The sequence below is a fragment of the Mauremys reevesii genome, linkage group 3 (assembly GCF_016161935.1).
Source record: "Mauremys reevesii isolate NIE-2019 linkage group 3, ASM1616193v1, whole genome shotgun sequence".
Classification (NCBI taxonomy): Eukaryota; Metazoa; Chordata; order Testudines; family Geoemydidae; genus Mauremys; species Mauremys reevesii.
Genome location: NC_052625.1, coordinates 5749296 through 5773202, shown reverse-complemented (window position 1 = coordinate 5773202; position 23907 = coordinate 5749296). Strand labels below are relative to the sequence as shown.

The following is a 23907-nucleotide window of genomic DNA, read 5'->3' as shown; positions in this document are numbered from 1 at the left end:
GGCAGCCCCGCCGACAGCAGCAGCACAGAAGTAAGGATGGCATGGTATAATATTGTAACCCTTACTTCTGTGCTGCTGCCTGAAGAGCTGGGCCCTCAGTCAGCAGCCGCCGCTCTCTGGCTGCCCCGCTCTGAAGGCAGCAGTTCAGAAGTAAGGGTAGCATGGTATAGTATTACCACCCTTACTTCTGTGTTGCTGCTGTCAGGCCACTGCCTTCAGAGCTGGGCTCTGAGCTAACAGCTGCTGCTCTCCGGCCGCCCAGCTCTGAAGGCAGCGCAGAATTAAGGGTGGCAATACCACAACCCTCCCCTAAAATAACCTTGCGATCCCCCTGCAACTCCCTTTTGGGTCAGGGCTCCCAATTTGAGAAACACATGGTTTCCCCCATGAAATCTGTATAGTATAGGATAAAAGCACACAAAAGACCAAATTTCACAGGGGAGAAACCAGATTTAATGGTCTGTGACGTGTTTTTCATGGCCGTGAATTTGGTAGGGCCCTAACTATGCTACCCTGGAGAATTGGATTTTCTGTCAACCTCTGCCACAGAGTTCCTGTGTGATGCTAGGCAAGTCACTTAAACCAAAATATTCATAGTTGCCCAATATGAGACACCTGGGGGCAGAGTTGCAGAAGTGCTGAGCACTGACACCTGCAGCCAAACTCAATTGGAGCTGTGCTTTTGACATATTAAGTGCTATAAAAATGCTATAAAAGTATTCTGAAAATTCAGGTCCCAAGTGTCTCCAATTTGGCCATCAGAATTGGTGAACGTTTTTGACAATTTGGGCCTTAATCTCTCTCTGTGCTTCAGTTCCCAGACAGTAAAATAAACACCACCCAATCTCACAAAGGTGCTGTAAAGATAAATTATGTAATGTTTGTGAAGCACTTGGATGTTATGGTTAGAACATCATAGAAGTGTTGAGGAGGAAATTAATAATATTTCATTCAGTGCAATGTTGGAATGGATAATAAGGTCTGGGGCCACACAGTGACGATAAAAAGAAACATTAAATAACTACACATTTACTGAATGAGGTAGGTTTCCTGTAGAAAAATAATATGGGATCATGTAATTAAAGGCAGTATCAGAGTGAGAGGGAAAATTAAGGTTTCACGAGCAACCTTAAAACTGTCATTTCCTAACTATTGAGTGCCTGACTTTGCATCCTTAATGTTATTTTAACTTGGTTCTTGTAATTTAGTATGTACATTACAGTAGCACTCGCGATTGGAGCCCCTATTGTGCTAGGTGCTGTACAGCATCCATGAAGAAATGGTCCCTCCCCCAAAGTGCATACAATCAAAGATAACAAGTGATGTATGAAGGGGGCAGAGGGACAGATTTATACATTGAAACATCAGTAATTTGTATATCAGTTTCCAGTTATTGTCCTGATAACTGTATGTAAATTGCCAAGAATCTGAATATTATCGATTAATGGTATTCATTCACACTCACACCCACAGTAGCAGCTCCAAATGCAGATGGCGTACTGTATGTTTTAAAATGCAGACGAATGGATTGAGTCTGATTTTCATTTACACTAAAGCCACTTTACAACACTCTATGAGTATAAAGGGGCCTTAAAGTGGGAGAAAATTATATTTATACCCACTTTAAGGACCTTTTGCACTGTTGTGTAAAATGGCTTTTGTGTAAATGAAAATCAGGCCTATAATCTGTATAAATATATGCACGCTGTTACATTCAGGTTATTTATTACATTGTGCCCAAAGTATGCATGGAGATTTATAGTAGATGATCCATAATCCAGAATTAAACTATTAATATGCATTTATAGAGTGGCAGCCGTAACCTTGAAATTCCTTGGTTTAAGTGTGACCTTTCACTTTGTTTGAATATATTTTTTAAATGTATGAATAACAAATTAACATTAGTAGATAAAAAGCATACAATTTCCTTGTAGCACTTATATCTATCCATATTTAAGTTGTACAAAGCCTTGAAGATTATAAGGCTTAATCATTCATAATATTTATTTGTTTTTAAATGTCAGATCCAGGTTAGTTTAATATATTGTCGGAGCCCACATTGTTAATCAAAATGCAGTGGGACAAATTCTCTTGATATGTATCAAAAAGCACATGCAAGTGAGAAAATGGCAGAATCTCTTGGTGCTTAGATTCTGGCCCACACAAATGAATTGCTCTGTGGAACCTGCTGGGGACGGCATTGAAAAATCTGCTGTTCCATTGAGGAACTCTCCTAGTTCCAAGAAATCCATTACAGGAAGTGGATGTACTCTCCTTGTTGCTAGGAATCCATTACAGGAGGTGGCTAGAGTATTGCAGGCCCTGAGGCACTCTCATGCCACGGTGGCCTCACTGTCCAGCTATTTTCCTTTGGAGGCTGAGCCACAAACAGCACTGACAAAGTTGGGATAGCCTTATTTCAACCATCCCACCAGCAGGACTGCTTCCTGCCTTTGTTGCATGTCATGTGATGGAACGTTGGGAGGAACCAGTTACTCATGAAAACACTATATCCTGCTTTGGGCAGTGCTCAGCAGGTGTGGGACTCTGCTCTAAGCATAACCTGCACACTGTTGCTAAGGCTCTGTCTTTTTCCTAGCATGTACCCAACAAGCCATGTGAAAGCAGTAATTGTAGCTGTCCACTGATATTCATCAGCTGTCTGAATAACTGCACATTTCCAGCATGCATTGTGTCTGTCTGAATATGCGCTTTGGCCCCAATTCTGCAAACCACTGAAGCACATGCCTAAATCCATTCCTATTCAGCAAAGCATTTGAAATCAATGGAAGTCGAATGTGTGCTTAAAGTTAATGTTGCTTTGCTAAAACAGGGACTTTATTTCTGCTTTGCCTTCTCTTTACTTGCATTATCTTAACTTTGCATGAGTGTGGTGAGCGGTATGTTTACTAGAGACACAGCTATAGACATGTTTAAACTCCCACATGCAGATAACACAAGGGTCTTCCTTCTACCATTGCTGTCTGTCAGCAACGAACAACTTTATTTTTCATGTTATTCCCAGAAGTGAAGCCTCGGAAGGGTTCCACTTGAGGGTCTGATGCAGGAGTGTCAGCCAGGCCCTCTTACGAAAACATCTGCTGAATCTTAACCTTATCAAAGCGATCCAGATTGTGGCTGGCACTAATGGAGCTGTACGGGGATTAAAGGGGGAGTAAGATCATCTTCACTTACCAGCATGGCCTCCCCAAAACTTGGGTTCAGATGTGAGGGGAAGAACAGGAACTGCACCCCTGAGAAGATGGGCAGGGTGTGGTCACAGCCTTGGTTCCATCCCCTTTGTAGTGCCAGCAGGCAGAGCTGAACTGGCACGAGTGAAAGCAATCTGCACCTAGTGACATGTATAACTTCCTAAGGGCAGCGGGGATCAGAGAAGGAATTTTAACTCTATAGAGCTTTGTTTTCCCCAGAAAATTAGGTCACGTGGGTGGGAACACTAACTAGAGAAGCTGCAGTGACTGACATGGTATTAACACTCAGGGTTGACAAGAACTATTGTGTTTAACTTCATGCCAGCTACTACAGCTAGCCAATGCTATGTCAAACACAACAGTCCTCCTCTACTCGGAGTGCTAAGTCATGCTTAACACTGTGATCATTACTATGACTCCTCAAGGCCGTTTTCTAACACAACCTAATTAGCAAGTGAAGGCAAGGCCTGAGTCCGTTCCTGCCATGGCTCACTTCTGGGGCAGCATAGATGCATGCTTCCTGATACTCAAGTCATTGAGCAAAGGTTCAGTCTAGCTCTAGGATAACTTTCAAGTTAAGTGGTGACTGAGGTAATAGCTCTAGAGAGACATATAGCTCTAGAGAGACAGATCATAATTATTTTTATTTTATTTCTTATCTGTATTATGATGTAGCCCAGAGATCCCCAATCAGATTCAGGGCCCCATTGTGCTGGATTCTGTACAACTAAAACAAACTTCTCAAGAATAGATTGGGAAACCCTGTTGGATGTAAATACTAATTATAATGGTACCTTTCAGCAAAATCAAATTACAAGTATATCTAACTGAACTTCAGCAAACTCATGCTGATCTATATTTTGCATTTTGTTTTTACTTCTTTAGTCCGCACCTGAAGTTTAACAATCTGACCCTGATTTCAACTCATGGGCTTCCAGGAAAAAATCCACCAGACTCTAAGAACAGAGGATTTTTAATTCACAGGTTTGATTTAATTTCTAAATATTTATGATTGTTTCAAAGGAAAATAGAATACATGTGAATTTTTTTGTGACTTTGTAGTACAATTCAGCATACATATGTACAGAAATGTGTATTTTCCTCAAGTCTTAGCGCTTATCATAAGAAACTAAAATACAAACATAATCAGAAAAAATAAAAACATAATCAGAAAAACTCTCCAGGTTGGGATTCAACACAGTTCTGTTGTGATCCTCAATCATAGATGTGCTTTCTCAAAGGCATTCTCCATGTCTCTTGAATAACCACACCTTGTGGATATATGTATCCGTACCTACAAGTGATGGAAAGCCATGTCAGAGATTAATTTTGCATGGAGTTCAGAACATCATTTTTACCTCTTCCCAGAAGGAATTCTACTGCCAGAGCCTTTCCCTGCTGCCACATGTAGTGACACACTGCAGTGTGGACGCAGCCTACCTTTCACTAGGGCATGTAGCTACATGTACCCTACACACCCCCATAAGTGTAGGCAACACTTTAGGTCTTTGTCTTCAGGGAGTATGTCAGTACAATGCTAGGTGCCAACCCAACTAATAGAACAAGACAAAGGCAAAGAAGATTTGAATTTAATAGATAAAGCACATCCCTATATATACGTTTCATATGTAAACAAATATTTCCAGTGACATTTACAAAATATCTATATTTATAGAAAATTGTAGTTCATATCTGTCTAACCAGAGCTAGTTGTTTAATTTGAAAATAGATAAATAATGGATCTGAATTAATTTAATTAAGGAGCAGCTGGAAATTAAAATGATCTTTGGTGGGATTTTAAAAGCTCCTAAGTGATTTTGGAACACAAGTCTCATTGACTGCCAATGACATTTGTGCTTCTAAATCACACGTGTGCTTTTCCAAATCCTACCTCTCTTTATTATTCACTTTATGGAAAGTCCTTCCTCTTCCCTTCATCCTATTTGTTCATTTCCATCTCTTATTTGTGTCCTGTCTGAACTTATGGCCAGATTTTCAAGAGCATTGACCATCCAAAACTCTCATCAAAGTAAATGGCAGATGTGGATGCTGAGCACCTCTGAAAACCTGGACATTAGATCACAGAGCTCATCAGGGCATGGAAGCACTTTTACTTGTTTCTGTGAAGCATGTACCCCATTTCTGGGTACTCTAATAACAATAATAATTAATAATCATTAGCAATCAGACCTGTGTTTGAATACGAATATTTATAAATATGAATATTTGTATTTGATATTCATCTTTAATATGAATATAAAATATGGCAGTATTGGTACTACTACTACTAATTGTTATTACTTTGTTCCTTTTCAACTTTCTCTGTTTATTGTTTATAATGCCAAAGAACTTAGGGGTTCAAACTGGATCAGGATCCCATATTTTTTAGTCAAGCTGTGTTTGGGACCTGGTCCATAGCTCACTGAAATCAGTGGAATAACTCTCATTGGATTTATATTGGGCCTTTTTCCACTATACACCAAATTAGAGTGACCAGATGTCCCTATTTTATAGGGACAGTCCCAATTTTTGGGTCTTTTTTCTTATAGAGGCTCCTATTACCCACCACCCCGTCCCGATTTTTCACATTTGCTGTCTGGTCACCCTACACCAAATAAAAATAAAGTTGTTCTAGAGGCACTCAATGCTGATGTGCTTTGTTTGCTAAATGGAATATTTTATTCCTGGCAGCAGTGACTTCAGCTCACAGAATGAGTGAGTTCCAGGCTTTGCACATTGCTTCAAAAGGATAAAGTAGTGCTACAGATTGGTCCTAGTTTCTTTTTAAATGTGGCATCTGAGTTTCACCTTAATCAGTCAGTTATCTTGCCAACATTTTCTGATGTATATTTCTCCATAAAGACCTTACTTCACAAACTTGATGTTAAAAGGTCTATGACTTCTATCTAGAACATCCATTCAGCTTTATATTTCATTCAAAAGCCACTGTAATTTAGATCTTCAGGGTCCGTCACTTCATGGGCCTGTAAGCAGCTTGTCTTTACAAGTAGCACAAACCTCCAACTGTTCTAAAAGAACCTTGTGGAGTTTTTTAATAGATGATTTTCCCTCTTCCGGTGTGAGGATCTGGGTTCAACCCAGACAAGTAAGGTGTCACCACCTACCCTATAGTCCTGGGTGCCTTTGTACTGTGCAGCTTTGGTTCAGAGCCCAAATACCAACAGCCTGATCATTACCACACTGATCTCACCCTGGCTTCCACAGCTTGGTTGCTCCGTGCACGGTAACACCAACACCCTTCCAGTCCCAAGTGCTCCCCAAACAACATCTTTATCTGCAGTGCACAGCCCCTCTGACAGTAGCACTCACAAAATCTTATCCAGTTCACTGCTCCTTTAAAGAGACACAGCAGCTTATTAACTTAACTGGGGTTGACAAAATTTCCACTTCAAACAAAGCTCTGAGTTGGTTTATAGGTAAGGTAAAACAAGTTTATTAACAAAAGGACATAGGTTTAAGTGATATCAAGTAGAAAGAATAAAGATAAAAATTGTTACGCACAAACAAAAGTAAAATGCGTTTTTAAGACTGAAACTTAACTTAATTAGTTATAGTTCTTGTTCAATATAGTTTCCCTTCTTAAAGCAACTCCTCCAGCATGACTGGCTTTTCCAGCCAAGATCAACCCTTACAGATTCAAAGAGCTGGCTACCTAATTCACTTTCGAAAATGGGATTAAGGCTCCTACATAACTGGTACTTCTAAAAATTGTATCTAAAGTGTAGGTTTTAACATTCACAGTGTCATTGGGCCTTCAGTCTTTATGAAAACCTTGAACAAAATAAATAAATATGACACTTGCTAAGAGTTAGGATAGAAGTAGTGAATCTGTCTGAACAAAACAACTGAGTAATCTGAGGCCTCTTTCCTCACTTACCACCAAACATGCAAGGGTAAAAAAGGCCTCTGCGGCTGCAATTGCTAAATGGAAGAGGGTTTTGTTTATAGAAGAATTTCACGTAAACTGTTCTTTGTTGCATTATATATAAATTAATTGGTTTCAAAATTCCTCCTCTCCTTAAGGGTTGGGAATGAATTGCTTGTCAGTCAGACCCTGTGTTTATGGGGATTATCAAACATACACTTTCAAGAGAGAGAGATATTTTCACGTGCCTTCTAATTTCTTCCTCTTGCCGCATATGATAATCTCCCTCTCCCTCCTGTGAATGGCATCTCTTTAGTTGCTTCATATACAGCATTTTGAAGGTTTCTTTAATGTCATTACAATGTTTTTCATCCTTACCATTTTGGAAGAGCTCAACTGGAGAGGGAAAGCAGAAGAGCAGATCTGATGATATCTCTGCCCTTTACTGGCATTTCTGCCTTTGTAGCTGTCTTTGTAGTTGTAAACACTTTCAGAGCAGGGCTATGTAAGACAGTAGTTATACTAGTGGTCTCACCACAGCTGTTACTGGTGGAGCTGAACTAGTGGTAGCAAAAATGGGAATATTTTAGCAAAAGAGCATTTTGTAGAGACAGCCAAAGAGAGGACATTATCAGGTAAGAAAAGCAGTTTCTTTTACAGGTCCAAAACTCTGCACTGTGCATCAGACTGCAAATTTGAACCATAGTAAAGTATATATTTCTGACTTGTTTTTAAACTCTGTTGTAGTGTGGCCTGACGCTGGGAGGAATTATTTGGTTTTAACAGGAACTTGTCAGTTTGTAACTGAGTGTTTCATAATGAATAATCTCTCACTATAGGCTTTAGTAAGCTCACAGCAAGACAACAGACTTGAACCACTAGGGGACTTCAACCAACTCACCAGATGTCTAATTAATGCCTGCTGTCAGCTGCTAAAATGTCACTTATAGATATTCTTTCTTCACAGCCACTGTTTTAATGATAAAGATTATGCATGGATGTCACTTTGTTCCTGGGTTAATGTTGTGGTTGGTAAAATGACTGGCATTGACCGAGCTGCCAAACAGGTAGTGGTTTCCAAAGGAAAAAAAGTGCCATATGACCACCTTGTTCTCTGTACTGGGCAGCAATACCAGGTAAGATTGTGCACATAGTGAATAAATGAACATTTGATGTTTACAGTGATTAACAATTAATATGTTTGTGGAGAGTGTCACAGTTCAGGGCAGCTGCACCTGTACTTCTCCCTTGATGGTTCAGCAAGGGCGGTCGCTTTAGACTCTCAGCTTTTCAGCAGTCACCTCTCGTGTGTGGGGACCCACATCTCTCTCCTCCTTGTCCATGGTTTTTCCAGGCTGCACATATCCCTGGCAACACTGTGAGTTGCAAGCTAGGTGGCCTAAATGGCCAGTGTCTGTATGTTGCTTTCTCCTGAGGGCTATAAACAGCATAATTTCCCACCGTTAAGTTACCACACAGCTCTTTCTCAGCAAGGACATTTATTCTTATGATGAAAGCATTACAGAGAAAACATATTAAAATAATAAAACAACCTACAGGCATGCTACTAAGCTTACCTCTGATTACCCCCAACACCAACAAGGGCTCTGGCAGGTGATCAGTCCATCAAACCCCACCAAGCAGTGGTTACAAATTCATAACAGCTTCAGCTCAGAACAATCACCCCCATGAGTCTGTGAGTTCCTACTTTATCCAGTTTGGGCCTTTGCCGATTACCTGTTCCCAGGATCCCAAGATCAGACAATCACCCTGTCCTCATGGTATAGCTTCAGTGGGTTGGACTTTTGCATAACTGGAGGTGCTGTGGAGGGTGGAATTTGCATTTCCCCCCCTAGATATCTCCCAGTAAATCCACTTTACATGTGTTGCCCCAAAAGATCATTCTTTTCTGCTGCATTGTCCAATATAATCCTTTGGTCATCCCGGCCCGCAATGTTACATAACCTTTGCATTTTTAGTACAATAGACTCCAAAGATGGTTACATTTTATTCAGGAAGGTTTAGCGCAGGTAATGCAGGAAATTGTCTTATCTGTCTCAGTGAGCATAGGAGCAGAGAAGTCCACAGCAAGTCTGTTACCAAAGGCCAACAGCCGCAGGTCTGTCACCCTATAAAAGGACTTAGGTCTCATCCAACAGTCCTTAATGGAAAACTGTTATTGAATTCCTTGGGAATTGTGCTTGAGTAAGGACTGCAGAATTAGGCATTACGACCATGACTTTTGGTAAGGGGTATGATTTTTGACCAAAATAGTTAAATTGATACAACCTCTAGTGGGGACATATTTACATCGCTATAAAGGTACTTTATTCCTGCATAGTTTATTCCACGTCCTGTATGGGAATAAGCTATACTGGTATAAGCACATTTATATCAGTATAACTGCCTCATCACTGGGGGGTTGTATTGCTTTAACTGTACCAGTATAGTTAAAGTGATCTAATTTTTGTGTGTAGACAAGGCAATTTTACCAAAAACTTCCACCAGTGATCGCACAGGTGGGAGCTGGAGGATGAAGAAGGTTCTGGCAGCTTCCAGGCTTTTTACTACCGTGACAATTAAACCTGCTGCAAAGCAGGTTTAGTTAACATAGCAGTAAAAGTAGGTCCAGACACGGAAACCTTATCTGCATTAGGGCTTATATCCAGCTAAACCCGTGGTAGCATTGGTGGGAATTTTTTTGTAAAAACCACCAGCATACACAAGGCTTGAGAGAATTGCAACTGAATATAATAATATTCCTAAATCCCCACAGGCATATATTACAGTAACAAATACTTCCTTTAAGCATAAAATGAAATATATTTCTATTGGAAATGTAGATTCTGTTTGTTATGCAGTGAAGTCATACAGCATTTACTTTATTGGCCAGAGTCTTAGCACAGGAGAGAAGGGGAGCCATCTGAGGCCAGTTCTCAAGCTGCAGTGGTTTTGGCCTCAGTGTAAGCTGAAGCAGTGCTGGGGCAGCTCTAAATTGCTACACCTGACTGTGGTCCCTAATGGTGAGAATTTGCAGAATGGGGCTGAGCTCTGCTCCGTCCCTGACACATGCCCCTTTGTGTGTAGCTGGGCTGCTTTCCCTTTTGTACCGTTAGTGCAGTTCTGCTCTCAACAGTGACTCTAAAAAGGGCATTGTGGGGTTCCATGTTTATTGTGCCTCTGACTTCCATATTAAATGTGCTCAGGTGTAAATAAAATGATGTTTCATGCTATCTGTCAGCCCTGCGTACACATCTTGGACTCGGCCAGCCACACTGGGTTCTTTTTCTTGTGTATCATCACAGGGCAATAAGATTCTAAAACCAAGTTGTGCCCTATGTCACACATGTGCAACTGCATTGCCTTCAATGAGTTTACACCAGTAACTAATTGATTTTTAGGTAAAACGCATCAAAAACCTATTTTTGTCACTAAAATCAGCAGATGTGACTGAATGTTTTTTAGCTTTTTTTTATAGCGCTTGTCCCCGTAGTCATAAACATTGATGTGAGTCTTCAACCCCTCAGTGAGGTCAGGAATGCACACAGGGAACAGAGCTGTTGAGTAAAAAGTACCATTTTTACATAGTTGCTTTTCAGAATAGAACGTCGCTTTGAACAGCTAAATATTTTCACAGTTCGACAGATGGACAAAAAGTTAAACCAAAATGCACCCTGAAGTTGTTTAGATCTCCCTCTTCAGCTTCTACAATGTGAAAGACATCTTTTGGAAGCACCCTACCACCTGCAAAGCATGTTGGGGACAGTAGCTAAGCTGGAGGGGAGAGAGAGAAAAATAAGGAGAGGAAGGGGAAATGCAGAATTTATCTGCCTTTGCTGTTAAAAAGCTTAAGATTTTTTAAAAGTACAGACGCTGGGGAGAAGTATTTTATAATCCAATTTCTATTTTATTTACGTAGGGCTAGCTTTTGCCACCCTTATGAGTTGTACCTTACTTGGCAAGTAATGGCACTGATTTCAATAGGTGTGCTGATTTAAGATGCTATTCAGTATGAATGAAAGTGGCAGAATGTTTCCTTATTGGATAAATAAGATGGAGATGCCATATCTGTGTTTCATGTGGCTAGGTCACATGAAGCCAAGTGGCCAATGAGAGCATTCGTCTGGACAGTTCTTGCCCAATGCTTCATAATCATAGTCAATTTGCTTTTTCTTTCTTCAGTAAAATCATGGTTTAATTGATTACTGTAATAGTAATGTTATACCATTCAAACTTTCCTGTAATTTTTATCTTACACACAAAAAAAATTGTAGCCCTCTCACACAGAATTGCTCCAATTTTAGAAATTTTAGATTTGCTGTGAAAAGGAAAAAAGAGCTTGTTGTAGTTAAAATTTTACTTGTGAAAATTCTAACTGCATGTTAAACAAATAATTACCAAGATGCTTTATCTGCATATTTGTACAATTCTGGTAGCCAATTGTTGTGAAATGACTTTTAGTCCGTACATTATTCACATTTTTGTTGTTCACTTCCTAACACCACTAGTTTAAATGGACACTTATTAAGAGTTGTGGGAGTTCCACAGCTATGGATTTCCCCTACAGCCAGTTCCTCTCAGTGTTTATTTCTGGATCATCAGAGCACACCTGGCTTGAACAGGGTGACGTGAGATTCAAATTCTATTTTCTACCATGCCATTCTTGATCATCTTCTTTACTTTTAACCCCCTAAGGCTGTTCAGTTGCAATTGCAAGATTCTTGTGGAACTTTTTAACATTCATCATTCTCTCATTTATGAAAACTGGCTGTGATGCTTTGCATACTGATCATTGTATATAACTCATTACAAAAAGCAATATCCATGAAATGAAGCACAGTTTTATACCATTGCCAGCAATTTTGCTGTTTAGCAGAATGTTTCCACAAAAGTGATAGTCACAAGTGTAATTTTGCTGGTGAAACCCTTTCAGAGTTCCAAGAGGTATTTTTGAAAATATTGTTATAAACAATGGCCCAAATCCTGTTGTTTACCTGAGCTGTTCTTGTGCAAGAGCAAAGGAAGGGGGATCAAAGGTAGCTTTTAGCATTCTTCATACTGGGACTGACCTAGACTCTGGTTCTAATTTATGCCCTGCTGTCCTCAGCGTCAAGAGATTATTTTGGCATTCTGGGATAATCAGGTTGTAGAGAAACCCAAGACACATCTTTCAGCCACACTCCCTACAGGGCCGCCGGGGGGGGGGCAAGTGGGACAATTTGCCTCAGGCCCTGGGCCCCACAGGGGCCCCCACAAGAATATAGTATTCTATAGTATTGCAACTTTTTTTAAGGGAAGGGGCCCCTAAAATTGCTTTGCCCCAGGCCCCCTGAATCCTCTGGGCAGCCCTGACTCCCTATGCTGGAGAGCAGGAGAGTGCTGGAGTGGAACTGCACTAATATTCCTCTGCCACCCCAGGATTCTCCTACAGCAGGAGAATCCTCCGACAGCTGAACTCACAGGCTGTCCAGCTGCCCTGCACAGCCAGAGCAGGGCAAAGCATGAAGAGCCTGCCTGAAGATGGGAGCCAATAACAATTGCGGTAAAAGACAATTCCTGTAAAATGGAGAATTGAGGGTTTTTTGTCATTTCAGTTTTTAATTGACTGTGTTTGAAGATAAATGTAAGCATATGATGTGTGCTGTATTGTGTGTGCGTGCGTGCATAGACACATGGCAAAAAAAATAGCTAATTTCTTCAAAATCCTGCATTGCTTCACAGATCCTGCAAGAAACCGATAATTAGATATAGTAACACTCATCTGTTCTCTTTATGACCAGTGATTTGTTCATTACAAATTATATGTCCAAAATGAATCAGACTTTTACAGTGGTAGCAATTTGTATATTGTCAGATACTTTGTGTCATTGTTATTCAAAGTCTCAGTTAACATTTATCAATAATATGTGCATTATATTTATGTCAGGTTCCATGTCCCACTGGATCAGAGATCAGTAAACTTCAGACTAACAGGGAAGTCATACACAGCTGTAAACAAAGATATACTGGAGAAGTTCCTACCAATCTCTTTAATCTCTCTGATGATGAAGACTGCTTAAAGGCAGGGCACTGGTTAAAAGAAAACTTTATCAATTCACACGGTAAGGATTTTAGTGTAAACATGCACATTTTCAGAAATGAATTTAGGCTTATTGTTTCTCCTTTTCCAATGTATAATTAGTGCCTAATTAATTCTAACAAAATCTTTCATCTGTCACGCTTTGTTTTCCAGATTAATTTACAATTTGTTGTTGTTTTTGGGTATCCAGCATATTTTGCTAGGAAAAATGGCTTGAGATTACTTAATTATCTATAATTATTATATGACACAAAATGAATGTCCTAAAAGCAAAGCCTGGATAGAATCATTAATTAACTAATTGAAGAATAATTTAATTAGTAAACATGTTTTTCAGTTATTTTGGAAAATATGTTGATCTGAAAAGCCCTATAGAGAAAAGAATTAGCATGGATATTTTTTCAAACGCTATTGTCTCAGTGCTGAGTATCATCTTTAGTTACAGCCCCTCAGACAGAATTGCCTGTGTACTATATTTTCTATTAAACTGTAAAAGTCACACATTTGTGTGAATCTCTATATCTATCATCACATTTGTGTTGTCTCAAACTGTCTTCAGTAGATCCTCCATTTATTGCTCACAAATTATTAAAATTAGACTAAAATACACCTTATATTTTCTTTGAGAACCTCTTAGATTTCACATACATGGTGCTGAGTTCAGTTTGTGTATGCAACAGAAAATATGTGGGATCATCATGCCTTCCTCTACAGAAAAAGAAATAAAATGGGCTCACATTATACCACTTAATAGTTTCTGATCAGAACTTATATAGAGCTAGGAGGAGGAACTGTATCTTTAGAGATAGGTATACTAGCTGATTGCTACAACTGGAGTTCCCTAAAGGTGTAGTCTAGCCTAGTGGTTCTCAACCAAGGGCCCGGAGGTTCCCGTGGGGGCTGTCAAGCCGGGCCAGCATCAGACACTCCCGTTGTGATTCATGGATGCATAAACGGGAATCTCAAGGAGGAGTAAAAAGGTAAGTTTACCTCTGTATTTGATACTCGTATGACTGCAGCTGGAATACTGTGTCCAGTTTTGGTGTGCACAGTTCAAGAAGGATGGTGATAAATTGGAGAGGATTCAAAGAAGAGCCACAAAAATGACTGAAGAGTTAGAAAACCTGCCATATAGTGACAGAATTACAGAGCTCATTCTATTTAGTTTAACAAAGAGAAGGTTAAGGGGTCACTTGATTACAATCTATAAGTACCTACATGGGGAACAAATATTTGATAATGGTCTCTTCAGCCTAGCAGAAAAAGCTGTAACGTGATCCAATAGCTGGAAGTTAAAGCTAGACAAATTCAAACTGGAAGTAAAGTGCACATTTTTAACAGAGAGTGTAATTAAACATTGGAACCATTTACCAAGGGTCGTAGTGAATTCTCCATCACTAGCCATTTTTAATTTAAGGCTGGATGTTTTTCTAAAATATGTGCTCTAGGGATTTATTTCGGGAAGTCCTATGGCCTGTGTTATACAGGAGGTCAGGCTAGAGGATCACAATGGTCCCTTCTGGCCTTGGAAACTATGAATCTATGAAAAACTGGTACAACATGTGAAATGTTTTCATCAGTCGAGGAAGAAGAACAGTAGAGAATCAGAAGGCTCTATCTGATTAATAGGCATTTCCTCATCACTAGACTCTTATTGTTCCTCTGTTAAAATCCTTAGATGTAGCAGGAGGTTCTTTCCTATATCTTTGCCTGATTTTCTTTTTCTTGTTTTATCATCAATATGCCTTCCATAGTGGTGGTGGGGACTCTTGTCAGAGTTTGAAGAGGAATCAGAATTGTTGGATGAAAAAACCACTAATGTTGGAGCCATAACAGAGGATTGTAGGATTTGAGTGGGCTCACATCCTTAATTGTACTGCCATGTTGTCTCAGAGAAATGTTCACCACAAGAAACCCTGGTTTCTTCCTGCAGAAGTGATTTAGCTGGCACCAAAATTAAGGTGACTCAGGTTCTCCACAATTGGTGGCTCAGGCTCTGGAGTAACCTTGAGATCTGCTAAGGACACAAATAAAACCTCTCCCTGTTGAGAAATTGTTTGGAAGAGCAGGGGCGGCTCCAGGCACCAGCACGCCAAGCGCGTGCCTGGAGTGGCAAGCCACGGGGGGCACTCTACCGGCCACTGCGAGGGCAGCAGGCAGGCTGCCTTCGGCGGCATGCCTGTGAAGGGTCCGCTGGTCCCACGGCTTTGGCAGACCTCCCATAGGCGTGCCGCCGAATCCGCGGGACCGGGAACCTCCTGCAGGCAAGCCTCCGAAGGCAGCGTGCCCGCCGTGCTTAGGGCGGCAAAATACCTAGAGCCGCCCCTGTGGAAGAGGCATCTGTACTGAGGGTGCTATTGCTGTCTTCCTTTTGTGTTGAAGAATCTTCAGAGGCTGGGACCACTGGTGCCAAGTCAGATTTAATGAATAATGAGGATGCCAACAAAGAAGAAGCCAGAATAGATCATGCTGAGTGCTCTGGAGGACAGTGCCAATAAACCTGGTGCCATGGTGCAGTGTAATAAATGTATCTTTGCACTCCTAGCCCTCGTTACTGATGAAGATCTCTGTGCTGACTTTTTACTATGGTGTAGCACTGAGAATTCCGGTCCCACTTTTTCCTGTGCTGGCAGCAATGGCTCCTTTGAGGAGCCCCTCCTCTTACCCGGCAGTGGGGATGAACTTGGTGTTGGAAAGCCAGCTTGGAGTCTAAATGTCTCAGTCCTCAAACAGCAGGAATCCCTGACTGCTCTGATGGATTTTTGTAGAGTCTCTTTCTATTTCTTTATTGCTCCTGAGCTCGATATCATGACTCTAGTGACTGGAGCGCTGGAAGGATGAGCCAGGAGCGAAGAAGTCTTTTTGGTCCATGTAGACCCTGCCGGTGTGCTTTAACATAGTGCTGTTTGAAAAAGTACTACATTAAAGTGCACTAGGCAACCTTTGGTGTGTATGGACCAATTAATGTGCAAAACAGCGCACTTTAGAAATCACATCCATGTTGAGCACATTACCCCATTGTGTAGACAAGACCTAAGTGATGGGCTGTATTCTTCACCCAAACAGTAGAGACATGTGTCAAGCATGTCTGTCAGAGGGATAATCTCCCCATAGGATTGGCATGACATGAAGCCAGGAGATCAAGGCCCTGTCATAACCCTTGCTCCGATCTGCTCTCTCCTCTTCTTTTTTACTACCAACAGCTAAATTAAATAGTAACTACAACTAACTATAAACAAATTAACTACGAACTACAGAAGGGACACAGTGTCGTTCACTGCCTAAGGCTGTTTGAAGGAACTGACTGGAGGTTGAGGTCTCTGTGCCCTTTATGCCCTCAGGAGGGGTGTGTGTGAAGGATATACATGGCACGTGTGCGACACCTGGTAGACACAACGAATGAAAATGTCCCAGGCTCCTGTACTGGGGAGTAGACAACATAGAATCATAGGACTAGAAGGGACTTCGAGAGGTCATCTAGTCCAGTCCTCTGCATTCATGACAGGACTAAGTATTATCTAGACCATCCGTGACAGGTGTTTGTAGATTTTTAAGAGCAGGTTAGACAATGATGGAGATTCCACAACCTCCCTAGGCAATTTATTGCAGTGCTTAATCACCCTGACAGTTAGGAAGTTTTTCCTAATGTCCAGGCTAAACCACCCTTGCTGCAATTTAAGCCCATTGCTTCTTGTCCTATCTTCAGAGGTTAAGAAGAACAATTCTTCTCTTCCTTGTAACAACCTTTTATGTACTTGAAAACTGTTATCATGTCCCCTCTCGGTCTTCTCTTTTCCAGACTAAACGAACCCAAGTTTTTCAATCTTCCCTCATAGGTCATGTTTTCTAGATGTTCAGTCATCTCCTTTCAAAAGAGCTAGCCTGGTATTTGAAGCGCTCAGTGAAAGTAGATTGGCAGATGAGGGCATTGTTACAGAACTGGCTGGGGGTTGCACCTTCTTTTCGAAGGGAAAAGAACCACACAAAGAATCCATGGAGTCGGAATTGTCATCAAGACCAAACTCTTGCAATGTCTTGAAGACTTTCCAATAGGCATTAACAAAAGACTCATGAAACTCCGGTTACCGCTAAATAAGTCATGATTTGCTACCATCATCTTGACAAGCCCTGATGATGCTAAGGAACAGTTCTACTCTGATCTCGACTCTCTCATCAAGTCAACACTACAAAGTGACAAACTAATCATCCTAGAAGATTTCAGTGCAAGAGTAGGTAAAGATAACAACAACTGGCAAGGAGTCATTGGGAAAAATGGCATGGGAAAAATGAACGAAAATGGTCTCCTACTCCTAATTAAGTGTGCAGAACATAGCCTGACAATTACAAATACCATCATGTTTTCATTGATCTGACAAAAGCATTTGATACAGTCAATAGAGAAGGATTGTGGGTGATCCTCAGCAAACTTGGTTGCCCACCAAAACTTGGGTAAAGATCATTTGTTTATTTCATGAGAGGATGAAAGGTCAGGTACTTTTTAATGGAGATCTCACTGACTCCCTTCCTATTTCAAATTGAGTCAAACAAGGCTGTGTCCTTGCCCCTGTACTGTTCAACCTCTTCTTCACCCAAGTTCTCAACCATGCTACAGATGGGCTCAACAGAGGCATATACAGCAGATACAGACTCAATGGCTCAGTCTTCAATCTAACAAGGCTTAAAGCAAAAACAAAAGTAAAAGAACTACTAAGAGAAGCACTCTTTGCGGATGATTGTGCCCACCTAGCACACACAGAGGGAGATCTCCAGTGCATTGTAGATCGCTTCGCTGAAACATCAAAATTGTTTGGCCTCGCAATCAGCCTGGAAAACTCTCCATGCCATATCCCGTAGCATATCCATTAGTGGAAACCAACTAAAGCAAGTTGACAGTTTTACCTATCTCAGCAGCAACATCTCCAGTGATGGATCTCTTGACAAAGAATCACGAACAGGATACAGAAGCTTCTCAGGCCTGGTCTACACTAAGGGCGGGGGTCGAACTAGGGTACGCAAGTTCAGCTACACGAATAGCGTAGCTGAACTCGAAGTACCCTAGTTCGACTTACTTACCCGTCCAGACGCGGCGGGGTCGAACTCCATGGCTCCAAGGTCGACTCCGCCACCGCCGTTCGCGGTGGTGGAGTTCCGGAGTCGACCGGAGTGCACGGGGAGTTCGAACTATCGCGTCTTGATTAGATGTGATAGTTCGAACTCGGAGAAGTCGAACTCACCGCATCGACCCGCACGGTGAGTATGGACCTGCCCTCAGTTATTAGGAAAGCTACATAGCAAAGTCCTGAAATCACACACCATAGCCCTCTCAACAAAAATAAAACTTTATAATGCTTTTGTGCTCACATCTTTCCTCTACAGCTGAGAGACCTGGACACCATACAAATGGTATATCAAACAGCTAGAGGCCTTCCATATGCAATCTCTGCGCGCCATTATGGGGATCCGCTGGCAGGACAAAATTACCAAAAGTCAAATGCTTATGGCATTACCAAAAGTCAAATGCCATAAGCATTCAGGCCATACTGATAAAATCCCAAGTACGCTGGGTTGGAAATGTCATTAGGATGCCTGACCATCGACTCCTCAGAAAAATTTTCTATGGAGAATTGGCACAAGGACATCGGAATCAAGGTGTTCCCTGGAAAGCACTACAAGAACAGCATCAAGAACAGCATACACTTTGGTACAATAAACCAAATAATCTTGAGAAGGCTGCGTTAAGTAGATTAGCCTGGCGACACACAACACTCAGAGCTTTCCAAGCCTTTGAAGAGGACAGAAATAATCAATGGTTAGCTGCAAGGGAGAAGTGTCATACTGCTGCTATAGCTCCCAAGCACTCACCAGTGAATTTGTCTGACTGATCTGCTCATGAGCGTCACACTTTGGACTTCAGAGTCATTCCAGAATCCACAAAAAGAGGGAGCATGAACATGTCATCGTCAAACCGGTGGACCACACACACACACACACACACACACACACACACACACACACACACACACACACACCATTTCTCCAGTTTGTCCACATCATTTTGAATTATCATGCTATCCTCCAAAGCACTTGCAACCCTTCCCAGCTTGGTATCATCCGCAAACTTTATAAGTGTACTCTCTGTGCCACTATCTAAATCATTGATGAAGATATTGAACAGAACTGGACCCAGAACTGATCCCTGCAGAACCCCACTCGTTAACTTATGACCTTCCAGCATGACTGTGAACCACTGATAACTACTCTCTAGGAATGGCTTTCCAGCCAGTTATGCACCCACCTTATAGTAGCTCCATCTAAGTTGAATTTCCCTAGTTTGTTTATGAGAAGGTCATGCAAGACAGTATCAAAAGCTTTACTTAAAGTCAAGATATACCACGTCTACCACATCCCACGTCTACATAAGTAGGATCCACATGTACAGAACATCTCAAAGAACCACACTTACTATAAAGTAAGTAAACATTCTTTCTGTGATAAAATCCAGCAACCTAATGCACTCTAATTGAACTCTAATTGAAACTAATTGAAATTCATCTGCTATTACCTCTCCACTTTCCATGAAAATAAAAAAGTGGGATGGTTGTAAAGTAAAGAACAAAACTTCTCTAATGGCCCAAAATGGATCAATTATTTTCCTCTTTAGGTAAAGACAGTTTACTGCTTTATTAAAAGCATGTTTGTAGACATGCTGTAGCATTAAAATTCCAGTGCACAAATCACCGAGCAGGGTTTCTGTTGCTCTGTCTAATATAGTTGGGTCTTTATTTTTCCAAGCTGAAAGGATTTGGGTTATGCTGGGGTCATAGAAATCTTGTATTTCCACTTATAGGAAATGATGAGAATGCTCTGTCGTGGAACACGGGCATGTAATATTAAATGATAAAGTACTGTGATGGTCTTTATTTATTATTCCTGTTTTTCCGCTGAATATTATTATGTTTACTCACAGATGCATTTTCATGCAGTTAAATAATAAAAACATCTTGAGGAATTACTGTCTGTCTGATGGACATAATTTTAGTCTATAATGAATATCTGTAGTTCCTACAGTACAAGCACTGTAATCTAAATTCACTAATATTGTAATAAGCAGAAACCATAAATTGTTGATTTAACAGAGGTCAGTAAAGGAACAATGTTTTCCTTAATCAAATGTATTGCATTTAATGTTACTATATAAAACAGATTTTTATTTTTTCTTGAGTAACCCAGTGCTTAATTCTGATCTTGCATATATAGAAATGCCAACATATATTACAGCAGCTAACCTTTCCTCTAAACATTTTGGCCTACCAAATTGCTAGGATATGTGGGTTTCTCACACTTGAATGCCTTAGAGCAGGGGTAGGGAAACTTTTTGGCCTGAGGGCCACATCGGGGTTCTGAAAGTATATGAAAGGCCAGGGTAGTGTATTATATTGCTCCCTGTAGGAATGTGCTACTTATGGCTGCCAGTTCCTGGTGCTCTGAGCGGTATGGTAAGGGGGCAGGGAGCGGATAAGGGGCAGGAGGTCCAGGGGGCAGTCAGGGGACAGGGAACAGGAACGGTTGGATAGGTGTGGGAGTCCCAGGGGGCTTGTCAGGGGACGGGGGTGTAGATAAAGGTCGGGGCAGTCAGGGGACAGGGAGCAGGGGGGATTGGATAGGGAGTAGGGTTCCAGGGGGGGGCGTTTAGGGGCGGGGGGTCCCAGGAGGGGGCAGTCAGGGGACAAGGAGCAGGGGGGGTTGGATGGGTTGGAGGTTCTGAGGGGAGCAGTCAGGGGGCGGGAAGTGGGAGGGGGCAGATAGGGGGCGGGAGCCAAGCTGTTTGGGGAGGCACAGCCTTCCCTACCCGAATGTAGTGTACTAAATTGCTCCCCGTAGGAATGTGCTGCGTACCATGTACTACTTACGGCTGCCAGTCCTGGTGCTCTTCCTACGGAGAGCAAGTTAATACACTAAACCCGGTGGCTCTCACAGCTGCGCTGTTCGGCAGGAGCTTGCAGCCCCATCACCCAGAGCACATAGGCGCCGACTCCGTGGGTGCTCCGGGGCTGGAGCACCCACGGAAAAAAATTGGTGGGTGCTCAGCACCCATCGGCAGCTCCCCGTGGCCCTGCCCCGCTCCCTGCTTCAGCTCACCTCTGCCTCTGTCTCCGCCTCCTCCGCAATTGCATTGCCGCGTCCTACAGGGCTTGCGCCGCAAAACAGCTGATTTGGGGAAGGGATCCAATAGAGGCAGGGAGGGGATGGAGTTAGGGCGGGGACTTTGGGGATGGGATTGGAATGGGGCCAGGGCCAGGGGCAGGGATGGAGTGGAGTCGGGGCGGGGAAAGGGGCGGGGAGCGTGGGCACCCATCGGCACCGGAGAAAGTTGGCGCCTATGCCAGAGCACTGGCAGCACAGCGAGCTGAGGCTGTGGGGGAGGGGCTGGGGGCTAGCCTCCCCAGCCAGGATCTCAAGGGTCGGGCAGGACGGTACCACAGGCCGTAGTTTGCCCACCTTGCCTTAGAGTGAGAATTAATATTTTGCTGGATTGATGATCAGTGAATATTGCTCACTCTTCTTTTATAGTCACTGCATCCTCTGCAGCTTTTTTCACCTCCCCACAAATTAAAAAAATTCTAAATGAAATATGAGAGACACTCAGCATCAGCAAACCCACGTTCTTTACCTGCATTACTAATAACACTTTAGATTTATTAGAAATGAAAATATCAAAACTCACATTTCATCATTGTTGTCTTTATTTTCTTTTTCCATTGCACTTAGCCTGGACAGTGAAAAAGATGGTTCGATCTCACTTCTTAATTTCCCATTCTGGGTCTTGGTTTCAGAGTGATAGCCGTGTTAGTCTGTATCTGCAAAAACTACAAGGAGTCCTTGTGGCACCTTAGAGACTAACAAATTTGTTAGTCTCTAAGGTGCCACAAGGACTCCTTGTTGTTTTCATTCTGGGTCTTGTATACTAGCACAATATTGCTGTTTCAGGCCCACAAATAGATGTCATGGCAAAAAAGATGAAAAAATAAAAGTGTTACCATGGCTCAACAAGAATATTTTACAATGTACACCAGAAGTCAAATTTCCCATTATTTTTAGTTGGTAAATTAATGTTCTATGTTAAACTTAGAAAGATAAGGAAGTCTCTTGCCATTTATTGTCATAATCCCAGAATTGCAAATAAACGTGTTCCTTCCCAGTGATCATTCATATGATCAGCAAAAAATGTTTTCCACCACTCATGAGAATCTATATTGATGGTGAAATACTTTTGCATTCTCATAAAACTATGAAGAAATATGTTTATTTGGCATCTACAGGAAACTAATCTAAACAATGTAAGATAACATTACAATCAAAATGGCTTCCCTTATCTGTTAGCCATTTTGATATTAGCATTCTTTGGAGCTAGGGCTTTGTATAATAACACCTTCTTAGCCTCCACTACAGCACTGTGCAAGTGTCAGCATCACATGCTTCCAGTAAAAACAGTTTAGTCTATGGAATAATAAGATGTAGGTTGTAGGGATTCTCTTGCTTGCAGTGACACTTAAATGTCACTGTCAAGATGGATGCACCAGTTAACTGTGCAGGAGAGAGATTGTCTATTCCAGTCATTCACTCACCTCCTCACATGAGCACAGTGCTCAATGCAAAAACAAAGCACCCTTGGCCCATGCACTGAAATGCAGAAAAATAAATCCTACCAGAAAGCAAGATCAAGCCAACTGTGTATAGAGAATAAAGTTATGGGGCCAAACTCTATTCTCAAATTTATGCAACCCCAAGATAGCCAATGCCATCCTCTCTGTGTATTTCAAATGTAATCCCTTATTGCGGTGGTTTTCAACCTGTGGTCCACGGACCTCTGGGGGGCCTGCAGACTATGTGTAAGATTTCCGAAGGGGTGCACACCTCCATTTGAAATCATTTTAGGGGGCTGAAAATGAAAAAAGGTTGAAAACCACTGCCTTGTTGGAATGGCTGCACTGTTTCAACCCTCTGATTTCCTTTGAAGTACATGTTTTCCCGACAGATTTTTGTTGAACACCAAACCATGGGTGTAACCGGGTCTTTTCCTGGGCCGCCCCCCTGCTGGGTCTGCGCTCCCTTAAGAAAGCACTGTGAGGCTCTTTTTCACTGCAGCACCTGTGGCTTTTATTTACAAACAGTTCCCACCACCAGCGTTACTATGTACAAACTTACAAGGCTTTTTGTCTCCTCTTTACAGGGGGTCTCCCTTCAGCCTGGAGACTACCCCTTCCCTGGCTGCTAGCCAGCCTTTATAGCTCTTCAAGGAGCAGGCCCCCAGGTGCAGCCAGTTCCAAAGGCCAGGCACCAGCCTTTTCCCCAGCCCCAATCTAGTTCTCCTGATTGGGGCTGGCTGAGCAGGGGCTAATTAGGTCCTTTTGCACCAGCACCCTGCTACACAGGGCCAGTTCTGTGTGCGCAGGGAGGACTCAAGACTCTTCTGCCACACCATTCCCCCTCTTCCCATATTAGGCAGAAGAACCCCCACTGTGGTGTCCAGAATCCTCACTCTGAGGGAAGAGATGGAGACTGGACTTGCTGGGGTGGGGGGGCACTGCGGTATGCACATCCTTCTCCTTCCAGTTTTATGGACCGTACCTGAAAAATTACGGCCACAAGCTATAGTACCTTCTCTTTATATTGCTGTTCTGGAGCTCCCTTGTTCCTCTGCAGCCCATTGGTTCCCCCTGTTAGCATGG

At 42.0% G+C, this 23907-nt stretch overlaps 1 protein-coding gene and 1 long non-coding RNA gene across 8 annotated transcripts in view; one reads left to right on the top strand and one right to left on the bottom strand.

The window, feature by feature from the left end:
- The window catches only part of CFAP61 (cilia and flagella associated protein 61), a 209147-nt gene that overhangs the window by 127512 nt on the left and 57728 nt on the right, over nt 1–23907 (top strand). For all 7 annotated transcript variants that reach the window (XM_039528376.1, XM_039528379.1, XM_039528377.1 and 4 more), the window contains 3 exons: nt 4098–4196; nt 8066–8234; nt 13025–13199. In XM_039528376.1, coding sequence (XP_039384310.1) covers nt 4098–4196; nt 8066–8234; nt 13025–13199 — 443 coding nt within the window. The remainder of the gene's footprint in view (nt 1–4097; nt 4197–8065; nt 8235–13024; nt 13200–23907) is intronic.
- LOC120400030 lies at nt 4391–23418 on the bottom strand. Its single transcript, XR_005595478.1, has 3 exons — nt 23384–23418; nt 21903–22035; nt 4391–4506 (listed from the first exon to the last, which is right to left on the bottom strand). It is a non-coding gene; the product is annotated as an uncharacterized LOC120400030 (long non-coding RNA).